Source organism: Equus caballus, chromosome 10, assembly GCF_041296265.1.
Source record: "Equus caballus isolate H_3958 breed thoroughbred chromosome 10, TB-T2T, whole genome shotgun sequence".
NCBI classification, from domain to species: Eukaryota; Metazoa; Chordata; class Mammalia; order Perissodactyla; family Equidae; genus Equus; species Equus caballus.
This window is the reverse complement of record NC_091693.1, coordinates 16732789-16748266: the sequence shown is the minus strand read 5'-3', so window position 1 is coordinate 16748266 and position 15478 is coordinate 16732789. Positions and strand designations below refer to the sequence as shown.

Genomic DNA, 15478 nt, shown 5'->3' with positions numbered 1-15478 from the left:
CACCCAGGTGTCTGGCCCAGGTCCCAGTTGGGTATATGGGGTCCGTTAGGATATGGCAAGTGTAAGCCACTCAGTGGGTGTTATGGGTCAAATGGTGTCCCCCCAAAAGATATACTGAAGTCCTAACGCCCAGCACTTCCGAATGTGGTCCTAGCTGGAAACAGGGTCATGGCAGATGTAACTAGCTAAGATGAGGTCATCCAGGAGGGGGTGGGCCCTTATTCCATGACTGTGTCCTTGTAAGAAGAGGAGAGAGACACACAGGGGAAGACAGCTCTGTGAAGACAGAGGCAGAGACTGGGGTGATGGTACCACAAGCTAAGGAACGCCTGGGGCCACCAGAAGCTGGAAGAGGCAAGGAAGGACCCTCCCCTAGAGCCTTCAGACGGACTGTGGCCCTGCCAACAGCCTGATGGCAGATTTCTAGCTTCCAGAGCTGTGAGAGAAGGTAGTTCTGTTGTTTGAAACCACCCCGTTTATGGTACTTGGTTGTGGCCGCCCTCAGAAACGAATACACTGGGCCCTGAGGGGAGGCATCCAGAATATGGTTGGCGCTAGGGGATTCCGGGCTGAGAGGGGAGTTGGGTCTGAATCAGATCCGGAGCTCGTGAGAAGGCTGGAGACAGGGAGCCACTGGCAGAGGTGAGGTGTAGGGAGCTCTGCAGGTGTGGGTGCACCGAGGCAGGAGGAGGCACGAGGGCTGGGCACACTCCAGCCACACCCCCATCCCCTGTGGGACCTCCCACGAACACAGAGACAAGGGAGCCAGGTGGATGGAGACACAGGGCAGCGTCCTGGGCTCAGGGCAGGCCCACAGGGGGCAGAGTGGGCCCGGCCTGCTCAGGGGCCTGGTGAGCCCACTCTGAGCCTTCTAGAACAGAGCAGAGGACGACACATCGGCCGCACTCCACGCATAGGAGGGAACGCTGGAGAACGACCTCCTCCCTCAGCACCACTTTGGGCATAGACGGGGAGGGGCAGTTCCACACCCACTTGGGACCCGGGAAGGAAAATCAGGTCAGTTATAGATCGACCTAGAACCCCCCAGACTTCCGGTTATGCCCTGAAATGTACAAGCCTAAGGCTGACCCCTGACCCTCACGTTCCCACCGCGGTCACAGGTGCCTACCATTTCATGGGGCTCGGAAACTGAATTTGTGCGCCTGCGGGGTCCAGGGTCCTGGTGAGCTGCAACTATAGGCTAAAGTGGATTTCCAATGCTGACCAGAATCCGGGCCATTCTGGAGAATCGTATACAAAGGAGGGGAAAGGTAACTCCACGAACTAAAGGCTTCTTATTTTTAATCCGTATTGAGCATGTTGAGAGACCACTTTCTGGTTTATTTTTCTGTGTCTCTTTTTATGCATCTTTCAATTTGTCTCCTTCCTTCCTTCCTTTATCCTTTCTTTCTTCCTTCTCCCCTCTTTCCTCCCTCCCTCCGTCCCCCTCTTTCAGTCATTCTGATGAATGCGAGCCTTTCTCCCAGACTCCACTCTCACCCCGTACCACTGCCTATGAAATACCCACTGGATGTCTCATCGTGTCCACAATGGAAATCGCACGCCCATCAGAAATCCTGTCAGCTCGACCCTCAAAATACATCCAGAGTCTGACCATCTCTCCCCGGCCCACCACTGCGTGATCTCCATCCCCACCTCTCACCAGGACTATTGCAGCCGCCTCTTCGCTGGTCGCCCTGCCTCTGCTCTTGACCACCTAGGGTATGTTTTCAAACTCCGACAAAAGGGATCCCATTAAAACACAAGTCAGCTCATGTCCCTCCTCGGCTCAGAGCCCTCCTGTGTCAGAGTAGAAGCCAAAGTTGTTGTGGCCTCTCTCTGATCTCTTCTCCCAGCCTCTCCTCACGTGTTCCTTGAACTTCTAAGAGCATTGATGCCTCAGGGCCTTTGCACTTACCCTTCCCCCTACTCAGATTGCTCTCAGTCCAGATACTCACGTGGCTCACTCTCTCACCTCCTACAGTTCTTTGCTTAAATGTCACCTTCTCTCTGAGGCCTTCCCATCCCCACACTCCTGACCTCACTTACCCTGCTCTACTTCTCTTTCCTCCTCAACACTTACTGCCATTGAACACACTCTATGACTTATTTATTGATTACATCTATGGTTGTGATGGTCAATTAGATGTGTTAACTTGGTGAGGCTATGGTCCCCAGTCACTCAAACACTAATCCCACTGTTGCTATTAAAGTATTTTGTAGATGCCATTAAAGTCTGTAATTAGTTGACTTGAAGTAAGGAAGATTATCCTAGATAAATTTGGTGGGCCTGATCTAATCAGTTGAAAGGTTGAAAGAACAGAGCTGAGAATTCCTCTCCTGGATCTGGTTCCTTTCACTTTTTACTGCAACCCACACTGAGAAATTCATTTTACAGCATGATTCAACATGCACACACACACACACTTTAAACAAAAATTTCACAAAATAATCATCTTAGTAATACTAATAGGGCAATTAGTAGACATCAGAAACTGCTCAAATACTTCATACATATTGACCCAGTTAATACTCATAACATACCAGTGAGGTAGAGACCAGGGTTAATTCCCATTTTAGAGAGGAAAACTAAGGCCCAGAGAGGTTAAGCAACCTGTCCAAGGTTACGTAACAAGTAACTGGAAGAATTTGAACCCAGACAGGCTGGCTCCAGAGCTGAGCTGTTTCCACTATCCTGTGGTCTGTCTCAACCACCTCTGAAAATACATAACTGGGACAGACGTTGCTCAAGGCAATACTTACCTTACTACATGCAACGCATATTTTCCTCTTCTGTTTTATTTTGTTTGTTTTCTGCTGGTTGCAACCCACTAAATATTTTTCTGGACCCATGAATGGGTAAGGACCCACAGTTTAGAAAGCCGTCCCTAATTCACCCCCATCCCAAAGGGTTTGCCCTCTGACCTCGTGCCTCCTCCTGCCTCCGTGCACCCACACCTGCAGAGATCCCTACACCTCACCTCTGCCAATGGCTCCCTGTCTCCAGCCTTCTCACAAGCTCCGGATCTGACTCAGACCCAACTTCCCCCTCAGCCCAGACTGTCCTGGCGCCAACCATATTCTGGATGCCTCCCCTCAGGGGCCAGTGTATTCGTTTCTGAGGGCGGCCACAACCAAGTACCATATACTGGGTGACTTCGAACAGAACTACCTTCTCTCACAGCTCTGGAAGCTAGAAACCTGCCATCAGGCTGTTGGCAGGGCCACAGTCCGTCTGAAGGCTCTAGGGGAGGGTCCTTCATTGCCTCTTCCAGCTTCTGGTGGCCCCAGGCGTTCCTTGGCTTGTGGTGCATCACCCCAGTCTCTGCCTCTGTCTTTCCCTCTGTCTCTCCCCTCATCTTATAAGGACACTCGTCATGGATTAAGGGCCCACCCAACTCCTGTATGACCTCATCTTCGCTGATTACATCTGCAATGACCCTATTTCCAACTAAGGTCACATTCTGAAGTGCTAGGGGCTTAGGACTTCAACATACTAATTTTGGGTGGGACAATATTCAACCCATAACACTCACTGAGCACTTTGCACTCACCACATCCTGACAGACCCCATATACCCAACTGGGACCCGGGCCAGAGAACTAGGTGTCACCCGGACGGCTCCCTTCTCATCCCCAGCCTGACAGTCACCGTGCTCTGGACATTCTGCCTCTCGAATGTCTTCCAATTCATTTCCACTCTTCCCGCCCACCCTGCCCTGTGCACTCTCCCCACCCTCTCCTGGCCCCTATCCCGGGTTTCTCCCTTGACTCTGGCCGATAGCCTGGCCCCCTCCCATCTACCCTCCATACAAAGGCCAGGGGGTCTTTCTAAAGCACACATCGGACCCTGTTCTTCCTTGCTCAGAACCCATAGGGTCCCACTCAAGCTCCTTAGCGTTGCCCATAAGGCCCTGCCTGCATGGGCTGCCCCTGACTCCTGGACCCTGACTCCTCAAGGGGCACAGGGTGGGAGCTCATCGAAACTCAGCCCTGGGGACAGTCACCTTGCCACCCACTCTGCACCTGCACCCACTCAGAAAACAATGTGGCCAGAGAAAAACACACAGCCACGGGAACTCATCTCGTTTCAATTTCAAATCCAATAACCTCAAGTGATTGGTTCTACTGTCTACACTTCCTTGGCCATCAATCCCTATTTCATGCCCTCTTCTCGCTCTCCCCTAACCTCAGCACCTCCCCTCGCCCTTGACCCGCTTGCTCCTCTACTAAGACAACATATGGAACTGGAAGAAAACGTTCGTATGTTCCTGACACCACATCTCACCACCCCCTGCCTCCATGTCCCCTGCCTCCCTCTCCCTGTTCGCTGTGACTGAACCACCCACGCCCCTTAGACCACCCTCCACTTGTGCCCTGGGTCGCACCCACCATGCCTACTCAAGGACATCACACCAGGAAATCTCTCTCTCCTCTGCACCATGAGTCTCCCCTCTTCTGGATCATCCCCACTGGCACACAACATGCTGTTACATCTCCCATCTGAAATAAATCTCTCAGGATCCCACGCCCCCTTCAAGATACCACCCTCTTTCTGTGCTAGAAAGGATCGTCTACACAGGCTCTCTCTAAACCCTCTCTTGAACGCCCTCCCAATCAAGCTACTGCCCCCACCACACCAACAAAGCTGCTCTTTTCAGGATTACTGGTGATTGTCATCTTGCTAGCCCCAGGGGTCAGTTCTCGGTCTTCACTGGACTTGGCCTCTGGGCAGCATTTGGCATCACTGAGCCTTCCCTCCGCCTTGATCCGTGCCCTTCCCTTGACCTCCAGGACCTCAGACAGCCCTGGGTCTCCTCACCTCACTGACTGCTCCTCCTCAGTCTCCTTTGCTCATCTCAGCCGTCTACCTTGGAGCGCCCCCAGCTTCAGACCACGGACTTCTCTTTTATCGACACTTGCTCCCTGGCTAACCTCTCTCAGTCTTAGGGATTTAGATGTCATTTGTTCACTGACAACTCCTAAATTTATATCGCAAGACTGAACCGCTCCCTGAAGTCCAGACTCACATATCCGCCTGCCTACCCGACATCTGTCTTGGTTGACTAATGGGCATCTCAAGTTTGGGGACATTTGGACTCCTGATCCTCTTGCAGCACAGCCCCTCTTTGCTTCTGGAAGCTCCATCCTTCCCGTTACTCGGGTCAAAGACATTGGAGTCATCCTCGACTCCTCCCCTTCTATCACTTCTTATAACCAAATCCATTTCACCTCTCCTTTGCAGCTACCACCCTGGTTGGAGCCACCACCATCTGAACCACTGTAGTGGCCTCCTCAGTGGGCACCCAGCTTCCACCTTCGCTCCCTAAAGTCAGTTCTCCAGAGGAATCGCCAGATCTCGTCCTTCCTCTGCTCTGGGTCCTCCCAGGGCTGCCACCTCATAGTCCTTACAGTGACCCACAAGGCCCTGCAGATCTGGCTCCCCATCCCGCCCTCCCTCTGGCTCCCTCCACTGCAGCCCCACTGGCCTCCTCGATCTTCCTAGAACACAGCAGACACAGTAGTACCTCTGGCTGCACTTGCTTCCTCACCTCCTTCCCATCTCTACTCAAATGTCACCTTCTCAGGAAGGGCTCCCCTCGTCACCTTATTTTAAAATTACAGACACACACATAAACCTCATACTCCCCAAACCCTTTTCCTACTTCCATTTTCTTCATAGCACTTATCACCTTCTCACTTATACATCTCATTTAGTTTGCTAATTGTCTGATTCTCCCAGCTCAAAAATGAGCTCCATAGATTTTTGTCTTTTGTATTCAGTGCATCTGGAACTGTGCAGGCACCCAACAACTCTTTGTTGAATAGACGTCTGAAGCACTGTTTATTGAATGACCTTGAGGACTTCTGCAGGATTGCTAAACTACAAATTTCTCGGCCCCACTTAACTCCATCATCCTGCCTTCCAGCTCACCCAAGCGGTGTTCTAGATTCATTCCTGCCTCCGCGCATTTGCTTGCAGTCCTGCCTGCGCCAGGATCACCCTCCCTACTCCAGAAGCTCTCCCTCTGATTTCTCTCCCTGCGCCATGACGTAAATGTGTGGATAGGGGGCCGCCCAGGCATGGTTGAAAGGTTGATGGGTTGCCATGGTTACTGAGCCCGCCTACGGCGGAATATCCCCAGGGTGCCCCGCCCCAACGGGTAATAGGTGGTTAGCAGATGTGGAGCAGCCCAGCGCAGCGGGTATGAGGGGCGGCAACTGGTTTTGTTATGCACCCCCATCCCACCCACGCAGTTGTCATGGAAACGAAGCGCTTCCCTCCAGCGCCGCCTCTCTCCCCTTTCTCCAAGAGAAAGAGACACAAGCACGGCTAGGTGTGGAAGACTGTCCGAAAGGCGGGGACGCCGCTCGGCCCCAGCGCTCTCTCCACCTCTCCCTCCCGCTCCGAGGATTGCTACGCCTGCGCAGGAACTGAGTCCCGGGTACCACGGCCCGCGGGGAGCGAGGGGCGCGCATGCGTGGGATAGAGTTTTGCGCGTGCGCCGTTGTGGCATCGGGAGTCGAGGGGAACAGGCGCAACGCTAACCTTGCGCCTGCGCAGCTGCAGCCCGCTCGTGGAGACCGGTGGGGGGCAATTCTGCGCTTGCGCTGTGGGAGGGGCGTGAAACCCAGGCAGTAAGGGCACAGGGGGCCGACGGGCGCTAGGTGCGCCTGCGCCATGGCTCGCGGGGCGGCTGGGGGCGGGGCCCAGAGGGGGGAGGCAAAGAAGCGGCGGGGGGTGGGAGGGAAGAGGCCGCAGAAGCCCGATCCTTGACCGACGGGCAGGCGGGGGCTGCGGCGGCGCCGGTGAGTGACCCCCGGCCGGACTCGGTCCCCACCCTCCGCGACCCTCACTCTTCCTGGAATCCCCCATAGCCTCCGGTGTCCCCTCCTAATCCCGGACCCCCACTACCCCCCAGAGCTCTCCTTCATTCCTGGCAATCCCCAGAGCCCCCCACAATCCCCGCAGACCCTAATCCCTAGTATTTTACCGTCCCAGCTCCTCCGCTGTGCTGGAAGCCCACCACTCACCATTATTCTTGCACATCCCCTCTGAGGACCCCTTCTCATATCGGTTTTACAGACGTCCCATTGCCCGGGAACCCCCAGAGCGCTCCTCTGCGCCTGATCCCCCCTTCTTGCTGCATCTCCCGTTAGCATCTCCTTGCCCTCCTCACCCCTATGCTTCTTCGACACCCCCATTCTCCTTCCATTTCCCATTCTCCTATGCCCCCATTTTCCTCTAACTCCTACAGACACCCCCTCTTCTTCCGCTGTTCCTCGTTTCCCTCCACCCCTCCAGACCCTCCCCCAATTTGCATCAACTCCGCCTCGCCGTGGCACTTTGCGCCGCGCTAGGCTCCAGGTGAGCGCTCAGCCCGTGTCAGCTATTATTAGGCACTCCGACTGCCCCCGGCGGCCCGTCGCCCCCGTCCGCCCTCCGCCCCCACCCCTGGCCCCCCGGGGACATAGGAGCCGGTGTCGGGGCGGCCGGGTGGGGCGGGCGGCGCGGGGATGCCGAGCCCCCGCCAGCGCCGTGCGCCCTGTGCCCGCAGCGCCGGCGCCCCCCATGCGCCAGGCGGCCGGACGGCGGCGTCGGGGGGCGCCATGGCCTCGGCGGCGGCGGGCGAGACGGAAGAGACCACCCGGCTGCGCAAGCCGCGCTTCTCGTTCGAGGAGAACCAGATCCTGATCCGGGAGGTGCGCGCCCACTACCCGCAGCTCTACGGCGCGCAGAGCCGTCGGGTGAGCGTGGCCGAGCGGCGGCGCGTGTGGGACGGCATCGCCGCCAAGATCAACGGCATCACCAGCTGGAAGCGCACCGGCCAGGAGGTCCAGAAGCGCTGGAACGACTTCAAGCGCCGCACCAAGGAGAAGCTGGCCCGCGTGCCGCACTCCACGCAGGGCGCCGGGCCCGCCGCCGAGGACGCCTTCTCCGCCGAGGAGGAGACCATTTTTGCCATCCTGGGGCCCGGCGTGGCGGGGCCGGGAGCTGGGGCGGGGCCGGAGCAGCCCCCCGCGGCCACCGCCGCCGCCTCCTCGCAGCCGCCGGCCCCCAGCGCCTGCGCCCCGCGCTACGTGTTGTCCGAGGACCGCAGGGAAGACCGACGGGCGGGTGAGTTCCTCCACCATCCTCTTAGCAAGAGCAGCCGGCGCCAAGTCTGCTGTGTGCCCGGTGCTGTTCAAGCGCTTACGTGGCGCGTCACATCCTCACTGCCGCGCCGTGAGGTGGGTGCTGTTCTCCCCGTTGTAAACCTGGGGAAACTGAGGCTCAGAAAAGTGACGTGACTCGCCTGCGGTCCACAGCTAGTGACCGCCGAAGTCAGGAAGGGAACCCAAACCTAGGAGTCCTGGCCCCGAGGTCTACACCCGGGATCATCAGCACAGGCAGGATTTCATTAAACAACTGCGGGTTAGTGACTCCCGAGGCTGACTGTCTCTGTTCCCGTCCCAACTTTGTCACTCAGCGGTGTCATTTTGGGTGAGTTATTGCAGTTCGGTTTCTGCATCTGTAAAATGGGGATAAAAAATAGTCACCACCTAAAGGGTTGCTGTGAAGATTAAATGAGTTAAAATGCATAAATTGCTTAGTACAACTCGTCGTCAGCACTTGCTATAATTGCCCATGCCGGGAGGTGCGAACTAGTTCATCATTTTATAAATCGAAGACCCAGGGAGGGTTGGTAACTTTGTCAAGGTCATGCCCTGAGTAGGGGAGGTATGGAGAGCTGAGCCCACAGACTTGCCACTTAGCCTTGACTCTAGATTGTTATTTTTTCTGTAGCTGTTCCCCCAGGCGCCTGCCCCGTGCTGGGCAGCGTTGGGGACACAGCAGTGACTGAGACATCCTCAAGCCTGCCCTCGGGGGGCTCACAGTCCAGTGAGGGAGACAGACCCATGCGTAGACAGTGATGATTCAGAGCCGGCAGGGCTGGGCTGTGGGACTCCAGAGGGGGCCACCTGACCCAGCCTGGGAGGTCAAGGAGGGCTTCCTGGAGGCGGAGGTGCAGCGTGAGGATGAAGAAGAGCCAGGAAAGTGGTCCTGGTAGAAGGAACAGCATGTGCAGTGGCTTGGAGGCAAGAAGGCCAGTTTAGGAAACCGAGGGAAGTTTCCCAGTTAGGGGAGGAGGGGAAGGGAGAGTGGAAAGTTTGAAGAAAGAACATATTTTGAGATAAGGTTAGAGAGATTAGCAAAGGCCAGACCATTCAGGGCTTTTAGGCTGAGGTAAGGAGTTTGAACTTTATCCGAAGTGCTATGGGGAGCCACTGAAGGGTTTTGAGAAAGGGAGGGACATGGACGTGATCAAACAAGGCAGTTCAGGATCATGTGATTCAGAGAGGGTCATTCACCCAGCCAAGGTCACACAGCAAGTAAGTAGTAGAGTTGGGACTGGAATTCAGGCTGTGTGCAACTCCCAGTCCGTACACTTAACATAACCACTGGGCTAGATTGCCCGGTCGTGACAACAACGATTCATATTGACTGAGAGCAAATGAGTATGTGAGAATTAGATGACACGTGGCATGTAAGTGAAGGTCAAGATTTTGGACTTTATCTTGAGGACATGTGGGAAGCGTGAAAGTGTCTTAAGCAGGACACAATCACTTGGGACCCTTGTTCTCAATGTGAATCAAACTTCAGTGTTTCCATCTGTGAAATGGCTCCATTGAACCAGAGCAGAGATGGCAAACAGATTGTTTCAAAAGTTGTGCAACCCTTTGATTCATTCATTCATCCAGCAAATATTTATTGAGCACCTAATCGGAAGCAGGCACTGTTGTAGATGCTGGGAATACTGTGGAGAAAAAGACAGGGTGGTCAGGGAGGGCTTCTGTGAGGAGGTGAGATTTGAGCAGAAACTTGAATAGAGAGATTGAGCCAAGTGGATATCTGGAGGAAGAGCACTCCAGCTAGAGGAAACAGCACGTGCAAAGGCCCTGAGGTAGAAATGTGCTTACAGCATCCTTTATTAGAATTTTACACAGAGATTACTCACTGTGTGGACCTCATAAAAGAGAAACTGCTGGGCTTGAAGGACTAAAACAGGGCCTGGGGCAGCCTGAGGTGTCTTTGTTAATACAAGAGGGAGAGCTGAAGACCATTTATCTCTGACCTGATATTTGGAAGACCAGTAACGATAACAACGTTGAGAATTTACTGTGTGCCAGGCTCTGGCCTAAGCCCTGTGCCCAGGCTGATTCTGTGAATCTCTCTAATGGTCCTCAGGAAGATGCTCTGTGGTTGTGTCACTTGGTGGTATGTTCACACACACACCCATTAACAGGTGGGGAAACTGAGGCCCACAGGTTGTGAATACATAGGATTCTGGTTATGGCCCTTCCTTTGCCCTGTGGGCATGAAGGCTGGGCCACTCTCTGTTCCTTTTACTCCATAGCCTAGAAAGGCCACGTTTCCGAGTGGCTTCAATTCTCATGCCCCTTAGGAGGGAGACCCGCCACCCTCGGGCCCACAGCGCCTGCCCAAGGCGAGGTGAAAATCGTGGCCTCTGAGCCTGCCTGGGTTCAAATCCCCCTTGGACCATTCGCCAGCTCTGTGACTCCTCTCTAGGCCTCGAGTCACCTTCTTTGTCCCGTGGGGTCACCATGATGGGACCCACCCCGGAGAGTGGCCGCGAGGACTCGGGGAAATGGTGGAGGAGGAGAGCTCAGCCTCTTCGCCCGGGGCCTGGCCAGGAAAGTGTCCAGCAGCTCTTAGTTCTGGTTATCGTCTGTCCCCAGCCTCCGCCACCTCCCCCGCCTGGCCGGCCCGGGGAGGCTGGACCCCTCGGCATTCCAGGCTGGTGCTGGCTGTTCTGGAGAGAGAAGAGCAGGGCGATCTGATGTGGCCTAGGAGCGGGAGGAATGGACATCTGAGCTGGCCACAGGGCAGTCGAGGGGGCGGGGATCCTGGTGGAGGGAACGGCATGTGCACTGGCCCTGAGGCAAGAAACAGGGACAGGAGAAGGCAAGAGCTGAGGCCCCATAGCCCTAGGGAGAGGCTGGACTGTCCCTTATGGGCGCTGCGGGGGCCTGGGGCCCTATGGGTGCTGACAGCCTGGAAGCCACGGCTTTCTCGTTAAAGAGAAAATGTGCTGGATGTTGTTCTAGGCACCAGGGAGACAGCAGTGACCAAAACAAAGCCCTGCCTGGGGGAGCTGCCCTCAGCAGGAGGAGATAGACAGCAGACACAGAGCGAGCCCATGCCAGGGGGAGATAGTGCTATCAAAGAAATCAGGTAGGGTTAGGAGAGAGGAGAGGACAGGGACGGCAGGTCCTACAGACACGGGCAAGGAAGGTCTTCCCAAGGAGGCCATGTTGGAGCAGAGACCTGAGGAGGTGAGGGAGGGAGCCAGGCAGGTGCCTTTCCAGACCAAAGACACAGCAAGTGCAAAGGCCCTGAGGCAGGAGCAGGCCTGATGTGTTTGAGGGCCGACAAGAAAGCCAGGGTGGCTGGAGCCAAGCGAATGAGAGGGAGAGAGAGAGGGGAGGGGTGGGAGATAAGGTCAGGGAGGCAGTGGACATCCTGCAGAGCCTTGCGGGGCCTCGCGGACTTTGCTTTTACTCTGAGTGAGATGAGAGCCACGAGAAGTCTTTGAGGAGAGAAAGACAACAGCTGACACGTATTTTTTTAACACCTTTATTGAGCTAGAATTCCCATACCATACATTCTACCCACTTACAGTGTAGAGTTCAGGGGCTTTTAGTCCCGTATATACACACAGTTATGCAGCCATCACTACAATCAATTCTAGAACGTTCACATCACCCCAGAAAGAAACGCCAGGCCTCTTAGCCATCACCCCGCTTCTCACCCCCTCATCCCCACTCAGCCCTAGACAACTGCTAATCTACTTCCTGTCTCTCTGGATTCACCTATTTTGGACATTTCATAGAAATGGATCATGTGATATGTGGTCCTTTGTGGGTAGCTGCTTTCCCGTAGCATAAGTGATGTGTGTTTTGGTCGGCCCCTCGAGGCTCTGGTGGAGAACAGACCGTGAGGGGCAGGGGTTGAGGCCGGGAGCCCGGGGGGGAGGCATCTGCACTCGTCCGGGTGGGAGATGCTGGTGGCTGGACCAGGGTGAGGGCCGTGGAGGTGGACGGGAAAGGCTGGAGGCTGGATCCGTTGGAGAGCAGAGCCAACAGTATTTGTACACAGATGGTGTCTCGGGGCAGAAAAAGAGCGAAAGGTTTTGGTCTGAGCCCAGCCGCGGGTGGCCAAGGGAGGAGCAGGTCTGAGGAGCACCAGCAACTCCGCTCCAGGCATGGGAGTTTGAGGCATTGAGACAATTGAGGGGGTGTGCCAAGCACACAGCTGGAGGGAGAGGTTCAGGCCGGGCTCGGAAATCGGGGAGCCGCTGCCTGCGGACTGTGGTCAAGTTCCCGAGCGTGAATGAGGTCCCAGCCAAGAGGAGACAGAGGAATCCCAGCAGACTTGGGGTTGAACTGGAATACACCAGAGCTGACACTGATGCTGGCTGGAGAGAGCCCCTACTTCCAGCCTCCAGAAGCCCCCGCTACTGCCCCAACCACCCCACCTCTCTCCCAGCCCTCCTAGACCTTCCCAGGATCCAGCAGTGCAGCCTGAGAGGTATGTGTGTGGGGGGGGTGTCCAGATGGTTCAGAATCTTCTAGAACATTGGCTCTACCTGGCTCAGCAAGGCATCTCCAGGACCCTGTTTCCATGGAGGCCGGCATTGGCCACCAGTTTATTGTTAAATATATTGACTTTTTCTCCTGGATACAAAGACTGACCTGTCTTGGGACTTCTGGTCCCGGGCACGATCTGATTTAGGCTTTAAAAGGATGGCTCTGAGGCCAAGGTGAGTGGGAGGGGGAAAGGGGAAATCAAGAGGAAGCCTTGTGGGGTCACGCACGCCTTACCTGCATCTCTCTCTCCACAGATACTCCAGCCCACAGCAAGGGGGGCTCCAGCAGCCCCGAGCCCTGGGCCCGGCCCACCTGTAATCCCCAGGAAGGGGGCTGCCCGCCGCCCAAGGAGCGTGAGTCCTCGCCCCCTCCAGCCCTGCAGAGCGTCCAGCTGCCCCGCCTGGCCTTGTCTCCACCGCCCCCAGCCCCGCCAGCACCCCAGCCACCGCAGCAGGTCCAAGTGGCACCTTCCCCCCCAAGCCCTCCACCCCCTCCACTGCCTCCGCCCACCCCCTCTGCCCCAGACCCCTCCCTGGACTTCCTGCGGGCCCAGCAGGAGACTGCCAACGCCATCCGGGAGCTGGCTGGCACGCTTCGGCAGGGACTGGCCAAACTGAGCGAGGCCCTCAGCGCCCTGCTGCCCCTGCTGCCAGGGACCCCAGTCGACCCACTGCCCCCACCGCTGCCTCCACCCCCACCCCCACCCCCCAGGCCTGTCCTGCCGCCACCCACCCCCAAGGTGGAGATCACCCCAGAGCCTGTGTCTGTGGTGGCTGCTGTCGTGGACGGGAACGTGGTGGCAGCCAGGGGGGTGATCATTGCCCCTAGGAGTGAGGAGGGGGCCCCCCGGCCACCCCCAGCCCCCCTCCCTCCCCATGACTCCCCCCCACACAAGAGGAGGAAAGGATTCCCTACACGGAAGAGGCGGGGGCGATGGAAATCTCCATGAAATCTGCTGTGGGGTTCCAGCTTGTTCGCGCTCCTTCTGCCTGCGCCTCCTCGCCCCAGCTTAGCCCACGGAGGAGGGCTCGCCCCTTCCCCAGCCCAGCTGCACCCTGGCTCCCAGCTGTGGGGCGCCAGCACCCCACACCCTGTACGAATTAGTGCCTGATTCTCGGGGGACCTCGTTGCTGGGGCCCCCCCCAGCCCTTTCTCCAGTACAGCGCTGTCTGCCTGGCTGCTTCCCCTACCCCTGACTTCTAAGCCATCAACTTTACGTTATTTATTATCGCCCTTTGTGGGTTGTGGGGGGATCCTCTAGGGGGCGGCACATACCCCCTCCCTAACAACTCCTGGTCTTGACTTGAACAGAAGTGACCTGTGGGGGCCTCCCCATCTCCCCAACCCAGACTTTGGAGGGGGTGGGGGTTGCGAGACAAATCAGAACAGGGATGACAAAGAGGATACAGCGGTCCTGCCCTACCTAGGGAGAGGGGGTGGAGTTCTCACTGGGGAACTGTGGGTCGGGCCCTCTGCCTCTCATTGCAGCCTCCGACCTCCAGAGCTCGACCCCCTCCTGTCTCCCCAGTTATGACAAGATATCAATAAACTTATTTTTAATACAATTACTTGGGGCGCTGTCTGAGACAGGCCTGGGTTCCAGCACCTATACCTGCCCCACCCCCTCCACGGGCAGGTGACCCCCCCCGCCCTTGAAGTTGGAGGCTGGTGGTTTCCAGCCATTTTTCAGATCGGATTCCTACTTACTCATCCTTCAGGTAACAGCCTAAATGTCATCTCCTCCAGGAGAACCTCCTGGATCCCCTCCCCCAGGCTAGGATGGCTCTGCTGCTTAGAGCCCCTCTCAGTGTCCTGTGGTTCTTTTTCATTGTCCCTAAAGAACAAGTGCCTTTATCTGTTTTAGGCGTCTTTCCCCCATAGTTTCACGAAGGCAGGAGCTGGTTCTCTTTTTTTACTCCCAAACGTGCTGTGGAGGCTGTAGCAACGTGGATCACCACCACCCCCCCGGACGCGGTCAGACCCGACTCGACCCCTGGTGCTGCCCTGGCCGGCTGTATACCGTGGGCCCCCATTTTCCTCAGCTGTAAAATGGGCATCGAGATGAGGAGTCTTTACTTCCTCCAGCTACCTTCTCTTCATCCTTCAGGTCTCAGCTCAAATAACACCTCCTCAAGAAGGGTTTCCTGACACTCCTCTGCCCCAGCAGTTATTAAAAAATGCAGTTAAATAATCACTCGAGTCCATTGAAATTGAACATCAGCCTCTGTCACCCGGCTGAGCCTGAGCCTGCCTCTGTCACTGCTGTGTCCTCCGTATTTCCCAACGCAGAAGAGGGGTGCCCTCTTTGAATTCATGGGCAGCTTGAAAACAACGATTCGCATTTATGGCGCTCCTTTTCTGGGCCAGGCACCATGCTAAATATTTATATGCATGGTTGCATGTTAACCTGAAGGTACCCAGTGAGAAGCAGATTCGAGGGGCCTCCATTTCTTCCTGAGAAGTTTAGGGACTTGCCCTCGACTTGTCAGGGGCCAAGCTAGTCCGCCTGACAGCTGCCTCTGGCCAGAACTCTTGGCTCCCACTGGTGTTTACTGGAGAACGGTACAAAGGCAATTTTAGGCTCTGTGTGTAGTTTTCTTTTGTAAAAATGTGACTAGTACCTAAAATCCACGATCATGCACCTAATATTGCTTCGGATGAGACAAAAGTAGATCGTCTGTTTCACGGGAGTCAGTTTCAAGGAAAATGTTAAGAAAATAATCATACAGGTGGTAAGTAAAATTGTGAAGCTGAGACCGCAGTTTGGGTAACGTAAAATCAGAGTTGCTATGGTTACAGTGCGATGGGGGGTGGGGGAGCAGGGC

General features: G+C 55.9%; 1 protein-coding gene across 2 annotated transcripts; it reads left to right on the top strand.

The window, feature by feature from the left end:
* Positions 1 to 6730: 6730 nt before the first annotated feature.
* Positions 6731 to 14218, top strand: MYPOP (Myb related transcription factor, partner of profilin). 2 transcript variants are annotated; one of them, XM_070223045.1, is made up of 4 exons: positions 6747 to 6809; positions 7259 to 7368; positions 7559 to 8118; positions 12908 to 14218. In XM_070223045.1, exons 3-4 carry the CDS (start codon positions 7611 to 7613, stop codon positions 13600 to 13602), a joined length of 1203 nt encoding a protein of 400 aa, XP_070079146.1. In that variant the 5' UTR covers positions 6747 to 6809; positions 7259 to 7368; positions 7559 to 7610; the 3' UTR covers positions 13603 to 14218. The 2 variants fall into 2 exon arrangements, with proteins under 2 accessions (XP_023505711.1, XP_070079146.1); XM_023649943.2 differs by lacking the exon at positions 7259 to 7368 and having other exon boundaries at positions 6731 to 6809.
* Positions 14219 to 15478: the final 1260 nt, after the last annotated feature.

Excerpts from the sequence above, each read along its gene's own strand:
- MYPOP (XM_023649943.2), top strand. The coding sequence starts at position 7,611 with ATGGCCTCGGCGGCGGCGGGCGAGACGGAAGAGACCACCCGGCTGCGC. Across the intron at positions 8,119-12,907 it reads CAGGGAAGACCGACGGGCGG|ATACTCCAGCCCACAGCAAG; the intron begins GTGAGTTCCTCC and ends CTCTCTCCACAG.